Here is a 17,506-nt window from a genome sequence, read left to right on the forward strand (position 1 = left end):
GTCGCGGGCAGGCCGAGGCGGCTTCCGGTCTGGGCCGGACGTGGCGCCATGGAGGCCTTGAGGGGCGCGAGCCAGCCCCTGAGAGGGAAATAGAGGCGAGTGGAGGGGGGGCCGCCGCCGCCGCCGCTTCCCCCCCTTTTTCTTTCCGCCCGCCTTCCTTCCTTCTTTTCTTCCTCTTTCCCCCCCCCCTCTTCTCTCCGTTCAACTTTTCCTTTCCCGCCCAAGCCTCCGGCTCTATGGGGCCCCGGCCAACCCCTGAGTTACCACAGCAACCGCAGCACCCCCATCCCCGCTCTCCTTGCCCCCTCACGAAACAGCCGAGGGGAGCCGCTCGCGGAGTCGGGGGTGGGGTGGGGGGCGGGTGAGCGCGCGGAGGCGTCGGGCCTTAGGAGGCCGGGACGTATATGGGGGGGGGAGAAGGAGGTGCTGCGATCTGGCCTGGCGCGTGGGCAGCCGCGGCCAGTGCGCATGCGCCTCACCGGGGTGGGGGTGGGTGGGTGTTTGCTTGGGGTTCAAGAGGCCGGGGGAGGGGGCGCGGCACTATCACCCCTCCTCCCCGGTATGAGGAGAAAGGGGACCCCTATGGCACCGGGGGGGGGGAGGGGAGAGTAAGACGGCTGACGCCTTTGGCTGGGCGCTGCCGGAGCTCGTGAGGAATTCGCTTGGCCGTCCGAGCCCCAAGGACTGGTCTCTGCCCCGAGGAGCTTCCCGTAGGAGGTTGGGAGTGGGCTCGGGGGAACGCAGGAGGCACAGGAAGGGCTCGGACCGCTTTCACTGGCAGGCCTGGACTGGACGGGGTGGGGGGTGGTTGTGGTTTAGTCCCGCCAGCCAGCCACTTGGCAGAGTGGGGTATTTTAGGCCAGAGGGGGCCTGGGAGGGATCCCTCTTACCAGCCGTGCAGGGCCTTGTTTGGCGAGTTGAGGCAACAGGGTGGAATCGCCCCCATCTGGGCCCTGGAGACCCCAGAGAGCCCACCGCGGCAGACCCTCCTCCCTGGCTTAGCTGGCTAGGTGGACTTGGGGCCAGGCTAGCCACCTAAGTTTCTTTTGAGAGCAATAAAAATAAATGGGGCACTTTCTAGGCATCCCACTCCTCAGGTCCCAAATGTAAATTTTTGGGGGGGGTGTAGTTCTCAACTGGAGGGATGGCCCCCCCTCTAGTTCTGGAGAAGCATCTATTTCTCCTTTTGGGCAGCAAACGGGAGTGGCGGCAGCTTTTGCTTATTATTTCACTTGCCAATAATAATAATAATAATAATAATAGTAGTAGTAGTAGTAGTAGTAGTAGTAGTAAAAGCAGGCTTCCAGCTCTTCCACAAAACTTTAGTTTATATCTTTTGCTTCTGCTGTCCCCAGTGCTGATGGGCAGTTCTGCTTCTGCTGAGAGAGAGAGAGAGAAGCATTACAGCTCTGGCTATCTGCCACCTCCCTGAGAAGGTCATGTGGCCTTGTCCTGTTTGACCTACTTGGATGTGGGAACACTTGGCCCAGCTGAATGGCAACCAGCCCTGTCCGCTTGCCAGAGGTGGAAGCATGCAAGTTATAATGTTATTTTTTTAGAAGTCCCTTTGGCAGGTGATATAATAGCGGACTCCATTTGAACAAGGAGCAATTGCCAGCTGCATGAATTGTCAAAACAAAACAGTGCAGCGTAGATTGAGAGGCAAACGGGGAGGGGGGGATTTATTCAGCACAGTGGTATAGTCCGTTATTCAGAAGGAAGCAGTTTCTAACTTGGTGGGCTTACTTCACCTTCTGCTCTTCAGAGAGCATTATTTGAGTCTGAGAAAGGAGGCGAGGGATCGCAGTGTTTACACAGCATAGCACTCTTGACACCACTGTCTTAAAATATATCTTCGGTTGGTAAGGGATTTCAGAGAGTACAAGAGGACACAGATCTTAGCCTCAGAGAGCTTATAGCGGAGCAGTAGCAAAACAAAGTCGGGGACGCTTCGATCCAGCCATAAAATGGGAACAATTTTTTCTTCTTTGATCTTGGAAATAAGGATTTAAAGGTGCTGTTGTCCCTAAAGATGCATATAGAAATTGTATACTGCTGCTGTGATGAAATTGAATCCCAGTGGTGTCCTGGGGAGGCTATATTCTAAGTAAGCATTCAGGGAATCGCATTGCAAGAGTACAGCTGTAGCAATTGGTTCACATGTTTGATGTTCTTTAAATGCCCCATTGTATTGTCTAAATCACACTGGCCATGTGACCACGGAAAGATTGTCTTCGGACAAAACGCTGGCTCTATGGCTTGAAGAGTGGGATGAGCGCCGCCCCCTAGAGTCGGACACGACTGGACAAAAAAATTGTCAAGGGGAACCTTTATTCTTACATTATATATACTCTTCCTTCATGACTCTCAGAATAGCTTCTGTGGATGCCAGTATGGTCTCTCAACTGGGCAGTTGAGAGATAGAAATGGAGATCATCTGGTTTTGTTCCAGAGCACATTTTCCCAACAGGCATAATACGATGCAACATCTGTCTTTTTAAAAGCTTGTGCTTTGGATGGTTTATAGGGCCATTGTTTCAGATGGCAAACTCAATTGAATTAAAGCCCAGTGGCCAAGTGGGTGCATTTCAGCTCTTATATCAAGCATCGCACCTGAAGAAATTTTGGGCAAACTAAATGCTGTGTTCTCCATCAACATTTGCAGAAATGTAGGTGCTTTGTTACAGTGACTCCATGACTTGCTGTCCTGAAGAATAATTTTTTTAAAAGTTATCTTGAGACTTTTTTACAGTAGAACAAAGCTCTCAGCACATCATGAAGAATGACTCTGACATGCAGGAACTGAAACATTTTCCTTCACTTTTTAAAAGATTGATGCCTAAAACTGAATAGTGGCCCTGCCGGTTTAAAATTGTTAATTCCTTTTCTTCTACCACAGCTTTATGCATAAAATTCATTTTCTTCTGATAAGCCTGTCATTGATCCTTGCAGGTGGAGGCCTCTTCCTGCTGAAACTTTTGAAAAGGGTTGACAGATGTGACTGTGCCAGTGAGATGCCCGTGGGCAGGAGTTCTCCTTCATATGGCCTTCCTCGACTAGGCTGGCCATGACAGCGTTCTTCACCAGTGTCCCTAACTGGATTCAAGATGCAAAGCAGGAGGAGGAGGAGACAGGCTGGAAATTAGTGGCCAGAGCAAAGGGCAGAGAGAGCGAGAGTCAAGGGAAATGCCAGTATGAGCTGTCGGCAGCCTCCTTCCCCGGCGTGGATAAGCTGAGAACCAACCCAGAACAGAGACCGTACTGCTGCCCGCAACTGCACTGCGGCAAGGCCTTCGCCTCCAAATACAAGCTCTACAGGTATGTGGCGCAGCGGTCAGAGTATCAGGCTGCATCTGGTGAGACCCTGGTTCCGTTTTCTGCTCATACATATAGTTAATTTGGGGGACCTTGGCCTGTCACTATATCTGAGCTTCATTTGTCTCATAGAGTGTTTGTGGTGATAAAAATGGGAGAAAGACCCTGTATGCCACACTGAGCTTCTCAGGACAGAAACAAGAGAATAAATCCTAGGGTATATGACACTAAGAAAATATGGCAGCTCATCCAGACACTGGTTGTTCATGTGGGCTACCCATTGTTTTCTTCTGGCTGTCATAGTCTTGTAAGAATATTATTTATGAGCAGTCCTGGGAGAAGCACGGTGACTGGGAAGACACTGGGAGTAGCAAGTGAGTATTGCAGTCTCTGTGGGCCTGTTGAGGAATGCAGTTGTAGCACATGACAATACTGGTATTATTTGTTCCTAGACAGAGACCCATTTTCATTTGCAGTATTCTCCCTGCCGCTTTATACCAATGGGAAAGTGAGCTTGAGAAAATAATGTGCAAAAATGGCATCTGAATTGTGCCTTTTCTTTTTCGTTGTACAACTCTGCTGTACACTTCAAGACTGTAGTTCGGTTCTCCCAGATCTTGTAATATATGAGTCCCTCCTTGTTGTTACTGCGGAAAGAGTAAATTGCAGTTCTGTCATGGCAGACTACCATTTGGGGGTACTTTTCATTACATGGAAATAAACATCTGATGGACAGCCAGAGGGGGAAGATGGAGATGGTAGGTTCTCCCAGTACATGGGATAAGGGAAGTGGCCTCGTCCACTGATAGGAGAGAGCCGGAAGTGCCAAGGTAGACCATAGATTTCATCTCGCTGCGGCCAAGAAGCAGCTTTAAGCATTCCATGGGAAACATGCTGTTGTTTCAACTTATATACCGTCCCATAGTGCTAAAGCACTCTAATCCTAAATCATTTATTTAGGACAAGAATGAATTAAGTGAAACATGGGGTGTGTCTTATGCCCAGGAAGCAACTGCAACAGTAGTAGCAACCATAGGATGCTAGATATCTGAGCAGGGATATGAGAATAGATGATGGAGAGCAGTTCTCCTGTCAGGTGGTGAACTGTAGGTAAGAGGACTTCCTCTTTAAGTTCATGGGCTAAAAATTTGCCTGGACTGAGGTTGGCAGCAGATTTTCAAGCAGCTGGTAAAATGCCCCCATATCTCCACGTCTATGTTTTCTGAGTATTTCCCTATGATTTGGATGCAGTGGTGCTTGTTCAGGAGAATTTTCTGGTGCCCTAAATAAGGAGTGGGCAAAGTTCAGATTGCATGTGGACCCCTTCCCGAACCCCACCCCCAGATTAAAAAAATTACCTTCCTCTCCCAAAAAAAGGTCTCAGAATAGCGGTTTTCCATTCTAGGGCCTTGGAGGGGGTCCTGAAGATTCCCTCATCCCAAAAAGCCTTTGATCTGTTTGTTTTTGTTCTTTTAAAATGGCAGTTTCCAGTCATTTCTGGGACTCTTGGAGGACTGGTGGCTTGAATTTGGTCCTAGGAACCAAATTCAAGCCACCTGTGTTCCCAGGTCTTTCCCACCCATGCTCTAAATAGAGCATAATCTGATTTACTAACAGTTTACTCAATCATTTGTTAATGCCCCAACAGTCCACAAGTACTTTAGCTAAACTACTTACTACAGTAGGTAGTATGTCAGACAAGAAATAATGCTGGTATGACCTGGATTCAAATCCCTGTTTGGCCATGAGGCTTACTGTGTGACCTCGGGCCAGTCACTCTCTCAGCCATTTCTCCTTCACAGGGGTCCTATATACGTCTGCATTCTTGCATGCTAAATCTCAAAACACCTCGACAGGCCTCACAAATTCGTAACTGGAAACTCTCAAAAGTTGTTGCAAGTGACATGCTGGGCTTAAGAAAAGAGATAAGATACTGCTTTGTATGTCTGCTGAAAATGAAATAAAAGTTAATCAGAAGTGTAGATCTGATTTGATCTGCACTGCCAAAAGGTAAATTCACAATTCTGTGTTTTTCTTAATATGTGTATTGGGATGGATTTTGTGTACAGATCAGTAAAATACATACTCACAATTTTCCAGGGCTAATCACCTGGAGACCTTTAATAGAAGACAGACAGCCCACCTGCCTTGTGACTTAAATCTTGTTTTAAAATGCCACCTAATACTGTATTGATGTCCATTCGTTATTACTAAAAAAATCCATGAAACACTGTCTTTATTTATTTATTTATTATTTTATTAGGTTTATACCGTGCTCATCGAGACCAAAGGTCTACTCTGGGTGGCAATGTTCCATTTAGAAATGGAACATTTGCCAAACAAAAATTAAGCACAGGAAAAGTTCTGTGGTTCAGAATATTTACTGCCTCAGATCATTAGTAGAGATGGGCACGAACCACCGGTTTGATGTGGTTTGTTTCTTGGCCAAACAGCTGATCTGTGGTTTAGTGCCCCCATTTCCAGTGGATGCCCAGTCGGCGGCAGCACCCGACCCCGCTCCCTCCAGGCATTTCCTCCAAGTGGATGCCAAACCACAGATCGGCCAGGAAACGAACCGTGCTGAACCAGCTGTTTGTGCCCATCTGTAATAACTAGTAATTAGAGGCACAGCCTTTTAGACCACTGTCTTTTCTGATCCCAGCATTCTGTTTACCCTGTTTATCCCTCTGGGAAACCAGCAAGGATGGTGTGGGTATAACAGCATCCTCCCCCTTGTGCTTCCCAGAAGCTGGCATTCAGAGTGAGATTTGGCTGCCAGTTTAGGGCAGTCACAATGAATCTGTGATCTCCAGAAGGTCCCTGTCTTAAACACATGACTCTGCTGTGACAAACTCATTCGGAAATGAGTTTGTAATAGCCATGGTATTCTACATCATAGACACCTGTATAAGGACTGGTCGCTACCCATAAACTGAGGAATGGGTGGTGGGGACTGTTCAGCTAAGCATCCTTTTGTTCTCCCTCTGTTCCATCATTGGCCCCACCTCCCAGCTTGTTGCTGAACCTGCGTGGCTTTGCAGCTGGTCATTTTTTTAATCATTGCCTTGCCTCTCTTAAGGCACCTGGCCACCCATTCTGCCCAGAAGCCTCACCGATGCATGTACTGTGAGAAAATGTTCCACCGTAAGGACCATCTCCGCAACCACCTTCAGACGCACGACCCCAATAAGGAAGCTCTCCACTGCCCAGAGTGCGGGAAGAACTACAACACCAAGCTCGGCTATCGGCGCCACCTGGCAATGCATGCCGCAGCTAGCGGTGACCTCAGCTGCAAAGTCTGCCTGCAGATGTTCGAGAGCACCCAGGTTCTGCTGGAGCACCTGAAGGCCCACTCCCGGAGGCCGTCGGGCAGCGTGAAGGAGAAGAAACATCCGTGTGACCACTGTGACCGGCGCTTCTACACCCGCAAAGATGTCCGGAGGCACCTGGTTGTGCACACAGGCCGGAAGGACTTCCTATGCCAGTACTGTGCCCAGCGATTTGGCCGCAAGGACCACCTGACTCGACACATGAAGAAGAGCCACTCACAAGAACTGCTGAAGATCAAGACGGAACCTGTGGACATGCTGAGCCTCCTGAGCTGCAACTCGGCCGTAGCAGTGAAAGAGGAGCTGAGCCCTGTCTTGTGCATGGCCTCTCGAGATGTGATGAACAGCAAGAGCTTTCCCGGGATGCTGCCCATGGGCATGTATGGGGCGCACGTCCCTGCCATGCCCAGCTCAGGAATGCCCCATTCTTTGGTCCCCAACCCTCTCCCAATGGGAATGAGCTACCCCTTGGAATCGTCCTCCCCGCCCCAGCCTCCCCCAAAGTATCAGCTGGGATCTACCTCATATTTGCCTGACAAACTACCCAAAGCGGAGGTGGACAGCTGTTTGGCAGAGCTCCCGGGAGGGCTGTCTCTTGTGCCCGGGGAGCCATCCTCTTCCTCCCCTCAGCCTGCCACCCTGGAGGAGACTCTGCTCTCCAAAAGCCCTGCTCTGCTCTCCGAGGCTCTCTGTGCTGCTAACATGGATTTCTCCCACCTCCTGAGCTTCCTGCCCTTGAACCTTCCTTCCTGCAACCCACCTGTGTCATCTGGGGGGCTGGTCATGGGTTATTCGCAGGGGGAGGCCCAGTCACTCCTCACCACGTTGCCACCACAGGAGTCCTCTGGAGCCACGGCCTCCCTTGGCTTCGGAGCCCTTCATTCGCTGCCCTCAGTCTTCTCTTCCGGCTTGGGTGCAACCACCTTGCCACGTTTCCACCAGGCATTCCAGTGAAAGCTGGAGAAAACGGAAGCTTCCATGCACTGTGGTGAGAGGTGCTGCAGAAGCGCCCCATTTTATTGTCCTTCCTGCTGTGGGCTGGGAAATCTGGAGGGAGGAGGGTACCTGGGGACAGGAGCGACCCACATCCACTTGGGTGTATGCCCAGTCCTGGACAGTGAGTAGGGTGCAGCCGATAGAATTTCAGGTTTTCTCCTCTCCCCCCCCCAAAAAAAAACCTTTTCTTGGTAAATCAGGAGTGCACTGTCCTTCCTGGGGCTTCCAGCCTCCTTCTGAGGAGGTTGAGCTGGGTCTCAAGCTAAGGTTCAACGCTGGTTCTACATTTCAGTGTCTCCTCAGGGCCGATTGAAAGAGCCTGCCTCCGCCCTCCCTCATTTTCCGCTGCCCATTGCTGTGGTGCTGGGTCTGTATTGTTCAGATGCAGCCCTTCTTTCTTCCGAGCTGCTTCATTAGGACTCATTCCGACCGAATTGTGTTTACTTAGCTATGGATCCTTTCTCCCACCAGTACAAATCAGGAAGTGCCAGGAACACAGTCTGTGCTTCTGGCCTAGCTAGCACACTGTTTACACAACGGAATCAGGTCACACTGATTTCACTTCACTACTCTCATGTCTTTCCCCCATGGGGAAAATAAAACTGACTTTGAATTGCTTCAGCCTTTGCCAGTTCAGTGGACTACACTTCCCTCCAGTGTTATCGCAGCTCAATGGAAAGATCCTGCAACACAACCGGTCCAGCTTTCGTTTGTGACCGTTGTTTCCCCCAAGTACATGTAAAGTTGGAGACACGTGCACAGTACCTTTGCTCTCTGTGGTAGGAGCTCCTTGCTTGGGAACCCGTTTTCCATTCCGCCGTGAGGTCTGATACTCTCCCTGCCTTGGCAGTGGCCTTCAAGCAGAAACGAGCTTGCTAGGTGTAAATAAAGCCCTGTACCGCCTGAAAGGTGGGCCTGTTTTATTTGACATAAACTTTTGTGGGTGACATCTGAAGGCGTAGACTCCAATCCACAACAGTTTATGCCTGGTTCATCTTTAAGGTGCCATGACTTTTTGTCCTCCTTGCCTGGTGAGAGACTCCTAGCCCTACCCCTTGTGAAAAGCTTGCTAAGGATCTCTGTGTGACAGCCCCATCGCTCCATGTCGGCACATTCTCCCTTCCCTGCGCCCATGGGTTTGTTGCAGGAAAGCTACCGGACTGTGCTTTCAAAGAGCCACGCTGGTTCCTGACAAGCTAGCGTCCACAGCAATGTCCGTAGCAACGCTCATCTCGTAGACCAGGCAGGTGGGGCTTGAGCAAAAAGGGAACGGGGCTGCACCCTCCCACTGGCGCTGCGAGACCTAGAGCCGCTTTGCCCCTGAGGAGACCTGGATGGCGTTGGGGTGGTGGTGAACTTAACCCACCGGGTCCTTTGACTGCAGTGCGCTTCCCCTGACCCTCCTGTGGTTTGCCTTCCGGTTCCTCCTCACTCTCGTCTCGTCTGCTCTCTCACAGCGTTTTCTCCCCCCCCCCCCCCGGGCGGTTATGAACCTCCCTCCTGTACTGTGCTCTGCCCTGTTTTTCTGTTTTTGTGTCACCTCTTGCGCTTGTGCTGAGGAGGTTGCTGAGAAACATTGGCTTTTCCCATCAGGCTCCTCTGAGTGGGAGCTTGTCCCTGCGTTCCTCGTCTTGGTATCAGGGCGATACTGTGTTTTTTAGCTGACACTGTGTGAAAACCTCCCCCCCCCCCCCCCGGTGCTCCTCGGCCAGTTGCTCCTGAGTATCTGCACGTCTGGTCGGTTTGCTGCGTCTCTCCTGCTTCCCCGACCCTTCCCAGTTCTGCTTCAATTACAGACAGGGCGGTTCCACCTGGCCATGACAGCCACTGGTACCTCATGGTGTCGGTTCCCTGCTTTCATGTTCGTACAGACTCACGCTTGGTTGCCTCATGGGAGGTCTGTCGACTTGCCTTGCGTTTTCGCAAGACCTGTGCAAGCTCCCGATGTACACTTCTGTATACCTCAGATGCAGCATGGTGAGGAAAGCCGGCAGAGGGTTTGCTGCAGCCCTTTTGACTTACCCAGGTATTTTAAGCCGACTCTGCACTGGTTCTCATGAATCTGCTTCTTCAGCAAAAACATAGAATGCCTATTAGTTTGTGTTTATTCCCATTTGCTTTAAGTTCTAGCTTCTCCCTCACTGATTTCCAGTATTTTAGTAATTTTTTTTGGTGCAGGATTCTCCACCCCTCATAAGCTTCCCTAAGCTAACTTTTCTATATGTTTTGTATAATTTTGACCTCAGCTATTGCATGTGGCATTGAGTTCCACAAGCTGTGCTTCCTGATCTGTGTTCAATCTTTGCCTTTCTGATTTCAGTGTGTGCCTTGTGCTGGGTAAATAGGAGAGTACCTCGGCGTCTCCTTATCCTTCAGTACTTTTAAATACCTCAGTTGCATCTTCTGTTAACTCTCTTTCAGAAATTGCTGCGCAGTCTCCTCTTATGCAATCTTCAAATCCTACCTCGACACTTATGCTGAGTTTCCACACTTTACTTCTTCAGAAATGGCATTTGACTTCTGAACGTAGCTGACTCTAGAGATCACTTCTCTTGAGCTGCCGTGGCTGCCTCCATTTTTGCAGCTTCTCACAATTCCTCCTTCTGTTGCCGGTTTACCGTTCGTAGATTTATAATTTGGCCGAATTTTGGTTCAGATATTTGCTTTAGGTTTTGTCTCCTAGCGATCAGAATGCTTCTGTCATCTTTAGCTTTCTCTTTGGTTTATTACCTGGAAGGGGGTTATAGGTAAGGGTTTTAGAATAACTCAGAACAGTCTTTGTCCCATGGTATTATTCTGCTAGAAACCTGTGGAAAAAATACAACTTAAAAAAAAACTTTAAGATGCAAAATGAAAACAGCAACAGCTGTAATTAAGTGAAGTATTTGGTGGCCAGAATCCTGTTGCATAGCTACATCTGAATAATTCAAACTTATGCAAATAGTTGCAAAATTTGCACCAAGGCGAAAGTCATATCCAGTAAGCAATTCCACAGGGCTACTTGGACAGCTGATTGCACCATCCGTTGTGCAGCGATGCACATGGTTTGATGTTGCCTGGATAGATCGCTCTGTGAATGACAGTAGGTGGACATTTATGCTGTGCCAAGTACAGACAGCAGGTCCAGCCTAGCCTTTAGTTTCTGAGACCAGTTGCACACAAATAGCAGTAAGGTGTCATTGTGCAGTTAAAATGGCAGTAGTGGGAGGGGTTTTGACCAAATTCCGGGAGGCAGTGGAAGACAGGAAGGCCTGGCGTGCTCTGGTCCATGGGGTCATAAAGAGTCGGACACGAATTAACGACTGAACAACAACAACAGTGGGAGGGGTTAGAGGCATGCCATGCCTGATCCAACAGCTAGCCCACAGCGGTGGTTTGTGCTTTCTGTCCTTTTCCTAAGATGAAAAGGAAGTTGCGCTGTGAAAACCTCTCAGTCTTACTCCATTGCTGTTCCAAGAATCCCACTGGCATTCTCATTCCCACCCAGTCCCATAGCAATCTGTGAGGCTTCCCCCCCAGCACAGAGCTTTGTGTGTATTACTGCCCTGTTTTTTTTTTTAATGTATACCTAATTAAGGCATTGAGCCAGCCATTCAAGGAAGGAGCAAAAGAGGGAAATAAATTGCTGATCTGTCCTGTCCTTTCTCAGACTTGGACATTTTGAGGCTCTTCAAGGCAGCCGTTTTTGAGATGGACGTATTCCTGGAGATCTGTCATTGCCCATAATGATAATCTCTCCCTCCCCCCCCCCCCCCACAATAGCTTTAAATCATACTTAAAGGGACAAAATGTCGGTAGTTTTCTGGTTTTGGTAATACATTAAAAGGGTGAGTTTTTATACAAATAACCTTTAAAGAAAGGATAGGGAGCAGGCAGAAGCGTGAAGCTACCTCTCTGTAGCTGCTGAAGAATTTGTAGTGGCTTAAGCTTTACTTCCAGCAGTCCCGTGTGGTGTAAGAACTCTGACGAACAGACCAGCATTTACCCAAAGAAAACAAATGTATGTTTGTCTTTAAAAACATTTGTCTTCAAATGTTCTGGCATCCTGCGGCCAACGCGTGTGTGTTTTGGGAGAAGGAGCAGACACAGGCAGATCCCTGCACCTAAGGTCCGGGCCTGCTGGAAGAAGGGTGCTGCCAGGATGTGCTCTCCGTGCTCGGATGTAATGTTAATTTAGAATTTCCTCAAGGTTTGTAGAGCTGCTGCGACTGGTTGTAATTTTTACATTCATCAGAGCAACATTTGGAAGTGACTGTTTCTGAGCCTTCTTCTTCTTTTTTTTTTTTGCCAAGTGGGCTAATCAGAGCTTGGAAACCAGTCATGCTGGTTGGGGGGGGGGCGGGGGAGGGTGGCTCAGGAGGATCGCTTTTATGAGCCCTGGGATCAGGGGCAGAGCTGTGCTCAGATAGGAACTAAGGTTGCCCCCCATCACCACCTATGCCAGTGTGGGAATAGAACTTACTGGGACTGTCCATAAACAAGGAGCTGTGTCCATCTTCAACTGCTTGGATCACTAGAAGCCTTGGCTAGTTGGCCAGCCTCAGGATCTGGCCCAGTAGTTGTTACTTCCGAGAAATTACCTGATCTGTTTTAAAGGCGTCAGGGTTACATAGTTGGCTGTTTCTACACTTAGTGGCAAATAGTTCCACAGGCCAGCAGGCAAAGGGAGGAGTGGATGGAGTGGAAATACATTGTGTGTGTGTGTGTGTGTGTGTGTGTGTGTTAAACTATTGTATATTAATTTTGTTGAGCCTGTGGCAATGTGAAAAGGTAGTCCTCTGGCCCATAGCCACCTTTTCCAGCCACCTGCCAGGTGTTCAGCACTTCAGACATATCCTTTTTTTCATCCTGAATGCAGCCGGCAAAGCCTACGTCTTGAGGCTCTGATGTGGCTCATTCAGTCCTTGGGTGTGCTTTCTGCTAGTTGCGTAAAGCCAGGTGAGCCTCAGAGGCGGAAGGGCTTCTCCTCCTCCTCCGCCTTGCAGAGAAGTCGTCCAGAAGACCATTCTTTCGCCTCTTTCTGCCACTCGCGATGGCGGAGGTTACACGGAGGTGGTCTTCCACACGGCGCAGCCTTCCGCTCTTTGGCCCCCTTTAGTGGTCCACGGAAGGCCAAGGGGGGGGTCTTCTCTCAGCTAGTAGGGATTTAGGGTGCCCCAGAATGGCTGGCCAAGTGGCCTCCTGAGTTGCCAGGAGAATTCTGTCACCCTCAAGGGGGAATTGGCACCAGGCGCTTTGCTTCCTTTTCTTCTGAGCAGCCTGTGTCTCCCCACTGAGCATACGGGTACTTTGACTTCATTTGGTACCAGGGCTAAAGGGCTTGCCTGGGGCATTTTCTTCCTCTTCCAATCTGGGGACTCTTCTTGTTTCACAGATGTGAAACCTGGCGGCTCCCTTCCTGGTTTTAGGCTCTTTCATCCTACGTAGATACAAGGGACTATTTTGCCCTCCTTAACCTGGACCTTTCCCTCCACATAAATAGGTAAAACCATCATATCATTTGTACAGGCTCTTCCTTGGGCTGGTACCTCTTAAACACTTAACTCATTTTCCTGAGATACTAAATTGCTTGAAATTTCAAAATAACATTTGATAAGTTTGCCTCTCCGTGGACTCTTCGGCCTCTTCTCTCTGTGTTCAGAATATTTTTTTTTGTGCGGTCTCTCTTTCTCACCATGTTTCAGGGATTAGTCACCTTAAAAGAAGACCCACTCTGGCACAGCAGCATTCACTTCTAAAACACAATTTACCCTAAGCTTGCCCAGTGAGTGTGGGAAATGCAAGATGTATCGACCAGACCAGATAGGCGGGATATAAATCAAATAAATAAATAAAATAAAATAAATGTAGACTCCTCTTGAGTCGCGTATCTGCTGCAAATGGCCAGTAGGGAAAAAGTCAAGATTGTTTTAGGCTAGGCTTCATCAGAAAATCCTGCTTATGTAAATATTTCAGTTACAGATGGGCTATTTGGAGCCAGCTTAAATGTCTAAGCTTTGACTTGGCAGGTGTCGGCTACGTTTACACCTCATGCCTGCTTCCCCCCACACCGATGGGCAAGCCTGGTGGTGAGGGCAGCTAGCTTGCAAGATCTTTAAAAGGCTGGGGGAACATAAAGAGTGTGTGGTGACAAAGGTGGGTGCTTGGAAGGGGGGAGGGCAGAGAACAGAGAGAGAAGTAACGTGTCTGCCATTCCGTGATCCTTGTCGGCTCTGTGGCTTCCCCTGTTTTGCATGGGAACCGCTGGTCTTTGAAGACTTCCAAATACTCCCTCCGTTTAGTGTCCCTCAAAAGAAAGCAAATTGTGTTGTGTTACCAATCAACCAGGCCTCCCTCTCTGGCTTGCCAAGTTCCCCAACATATTTGGGCCCTTTTTGGCCGGCTTGCCAGATCCAGGCATGTGAGAGGGGGGGCAGGAAGAGAGGAGACGCCTGTTCAAATTCAGGCGTGATTCTTTTCTCCTCTTCGTTGTCCAGAATGGCCAGGATGGCAACCCTCTCCTGCCCCATTTTCAAGTGTGGTTTCAGCCATTAGCCAAGGTCTCATTAAACGTCAGATGTCATCATAACATCCAGGGACTTTTTTCTAATGATCAAGAATGTTTTCGCTAATATGCTTCATGAAGATTTGCTTGCCAAACCTGACAAGCCCTTGCTTTTGGGTCATCGGGGGCAGCCGTTGACCTTCTATCACCCCACGGTCCTGTTGTTGCTTGTGAAGGGTCGTGTGCCTTTTTTCCTTCAATGGGGGCACAAGGAGCGTACGTACATGGAGCAGCTGTTATGACCTGTGGCATGGAGGCAGGCGGGGAAGAGAATGAGGCGCAAGGGCCTGAGCGCAGACAGATTTGCTTGGGAGGGTATATGCTGGAGGTCAAACTGCTGAGTTCATACCTTTGTGCCAGCAGAAGCCTCTGGCATGCTCCGTGTGAGCCCGTAACCGAGGGGAAGGGCAGGGTGGACCAGGGGCAGCCGTCTGCTCTCCATAGGTAGGGCTCTGTTTGGGGCAGTTCAGCCTTTGGTCACTTCCCCTCCAGCTGCTGCCTTTTCCTTTGGCTTTACAGGCAGCGTTGTGTTGCCCAGGCCTCTGTGTGCATTTGTCTTTTAAGAGCTGGGTTTGTGTGGCATTCTTTCATCCCTCTCCTTTGGTTCACCTGAGCGATACCACTGTCTCTCGCAGGTCTGGCCGGCTACCTAGCCTTCCTCTTCTAGAGCCGCAGGGCCCTCCCTCCAGGCCTGAAGCTGGACTTCTCAAACAAATCTAGCACTTTTTCTAAACACATCGAATAACCTCCTCATCAGAGTATTGTAGGACTTCTTACAAGTCCCATGTTTTAAAAATTGGAAATATTGAAGTGCCATTAGGAAATGTACAGTTTCATCATTGTTCAGTTAGCATTTTTCTTTTGTCTTACAGAATGAAGTCCAGAATGAAAGTGTGTGTGTGTGGGTTGTGTGCGTGTGGGTTGTTTTTTTTTAAAAATGGAATTGCTTATTAAAATGTTTGAAGTATCAAGGCTTTGTCTTGTTTGTGGGAGTGCAGTAAGTGGGGACCATGACTCGTTACCTCTATTATAAAAAGGTGACCAAGTGTAAGGCTCATTTAGAAATGCAGCTAGGCTAACTATAAACGGGATTTTAAAAAAATCTGGAGGCATATTTTTAAATGGAAAGAAAAAAAAACCCAAAGCAGGCACCCCTGAAGACTAATGCATGGTCTGCATAATGCTGTTCAAAGGGGATGAATTGGTTTGATCTCCCCTTGCTCCAGTGGTTTGCACTGCATTGAAGGAGGGCATACCTTGCTCCACTGCAGCTCTAGAGGAGGCTCCTCTTGGATGGGGTCTTACAGGGAGAGAGATTTATGGCTGGAACTGTCTTCTAATTACAGTACTATTTTTTTTAAATTTGATCAACACCCTTGGGATATTTGGGCCCCACCAGAGTAGGGGGCCATGAATTGACCATGCCCATTACTTTTGGGAGTTGCTTGGCAGCAGTTTTGTTAGGGATCTGGCTACAGAGCGAGAGGTTGGGAGTTCAAATCCCCACTGTACATCCCAGAAGAGCCATCCTGTGTGGCCTTGGGTGAGCTGCACAGATCCAGGGCGCCTGCAGAGGAAGGTAAAGGTAAACCACCACTTCTGAGTACTCTTTTACCTAGAAAACCCTGGAGAAGGTCTCCGTAAGTTGGGATCGACTTGACTGCACAGAGTTATTTATAATAAGCAAAGGTTTTGAAACAGCTCTTCTATCCAGATCCAGATCTACAGCGCTTGTGTCCTGAGCACACGCCTGTCTGGCAGGGAGTCCTAGACCCTTCGTGCACGACAGGTATGCGTTGCCTCCGACACATTTTTGGTATCACCTGGCAGGACAAAGTTCCAAATAGAGTAGTCCTAGAACAAGCTGGAATTGTTAGCACGTATACATTACTGAAACCAGCAATGTCTCCGTTGGCTTGGGCATGTCGTGAGAATGGCTGATGGTCGGATTCCAAAAGATCTGGATGGAGAATGAGTGCAGGGAAATCGCCCCAGAGGGAGACCACAGCTGCCATACAAGGATATCTGCAAGCGGGATCTGAAGGCCTTAGGAATGGAAACCTTGACCTCTGAGCGTTCAGCCTGGAGGCAGACATTGCATCATGGCCTCTCCCAATTTGAAGAGACCCTTGTCCAGCAGGCCGAGGCAAAGAGGCAATCCCGAAACCAGCCAACTCAGGGAGCTGGACAGGGGATAGATTGTAGTTGTCTTCAGTGTGGAAGGGATTGTCACTCTTGAATCGACCTTCTCAGCCACACTAGATGCTGTTCCAAGGCCTCTAGTCAGAGCATACCATAGTCCCTCGAGACTGAAGGATGCTTAACCAACTAATATATCCATAAATGAGACTGTGAGCCTGCGTTCTAGAAAAAACTCTTAGGAACACGCAAGCTTCAACATTACTGTATTAGAAGCCCAATGTTCTGTTAAAATAACCAGTTCAAGAGCTCATGTTCGGTCATGAACGTGGGAGGGTTGACTACACAAACTACACGTTGCTTGATTGTTGCGGATTTTTCGGGCTGTTTGGCCGTGTTCTGGAGGTTTTTCCTGAGAAAACCTCCAGAACACGGCCAAACAGCCTGAAATGCCTACACCCACCATCAGATCCCAGCTGTGAAAGCCTTCAAGAATACATTACACACATGTTGCTTGTTTGTGGTTATACATCGGCCATCCTATTACAGTATTAGGGATCGCTTTTCAGAATATCATTTCAAAATAAAGGTCACTGCCCTTTCGCTAGTCCGAACTGGACTGGATCCTCTGAATCAATTGCTGAATAGACAGTAGACATGGGATACTGGCCAAAACCTTTCTGCAAGGACTCAACGTGCACACTTAAAATGCTCCCAAATAGTGATGACCATCTTGTTATGAATTCAGTTTATATATCTTTTCTAGCTTTTAAGCTCTTTGGCTGGAATCCCATTGCATATTTCCTTACACTTTGTGGCAGTGAATTGTAGGAACTGAAGAAATCGGCATCAGGATTTGGTATCACATGGACTCAATATGTAATAGCCAATGACTTTACCTGCAGCAGTTCACCGTTGAGGTTTTCTCCAGTGGAGCTGTAGCAGCCTAGTAACTGAGCTCAGTTCTCACCATTTTAGTGTAAAAATGAGCTGCCATTCCATGATGAAGTATTTACATTTTAAATCACTATTCATGAAGCTGCAATACAGTAGGACCCCCCCCCCATCTGTGAGATCAGTATCTGCTGATTCACTTCCCTGCTGCCTGAAAATACCGAATAAAACCCTCCAGAAATACTGTACGTATTATATACATTTCCACAGTGTATTTTTTTTTTTTGGA

General features: G+C 48.7%; 3 protein-coding genes across 3 annotated transcripts in view; all 3 read left to right on the forward strand.

Moving 5' to 3' along the window:
• LOC144588812 (uncharacterized) overlaps positions 1-17,506 on the forward strand; it is an 856,730-nt gene that overhangs the window by 533,176 nt on the left and 306,048 nt on the right. The window lies entirely within an intron of this gene.
• LOC144588813 (uncharacterized) overlaps positions 1-17,506 on the forward strand; it is a 398,202-nt gene that overhangs the window by 285,014 nt on the left and 95,682 nt on the right. The gene's annotated exons all lie outside the window — the stretch shown is intronic.
• On the forward strand, positions 8-15,155 carry PLAGL2 (PLAG1 like zinc finger 2). The gene is made up of 3 exons (XM_072996610.2): positions 8-95; positions 2,953-3,318; positions 6,395-15,155. Exons 2-3 carry the CDS (start codon positions 3,068-3,070, stop codon positions 7,596-7,598), a joined length of 1,455 nt encoding a protein of 484 aa, XP_072852711.1. The 5' UTR covers positions 8-95; positions 2,953-3,067; the 3' UTR covers positions 7,599-15,155.

Source organism: Pogona vitticeps, chromosome 4 (assembly GCF_051106095.1).
Source record: "Pogona vitticeps strain Pit_001003342236 chromosome 4, PviZW2.1, whole genome shotgun sequence".
Lineage (NCBI taxonomy): Eukaryota > Metazoa > Chordata > Lepidosauria > Squamata > Agamidae > Pogona > Pogona vitticeps.

What these genes read in the sequence shown, in the direction of transcription:
- PLAGL2 (XM_072996610.2), top strand. Translation starts at nt 3,068, where the DNA reads ATGACAGCGTTCTTCACCAGTGTCCCTAACTGGATTCAAGATGCAAAG. An exon ending in TCCAAATACAAGCTCTACAG is followed by an intron (nt 3,319 to 6,394) that starts GTATGTGGCGCA and finishes GCCTCTCTTAAG; the next exon opens with GCACCTGGCCACCCATTCTG.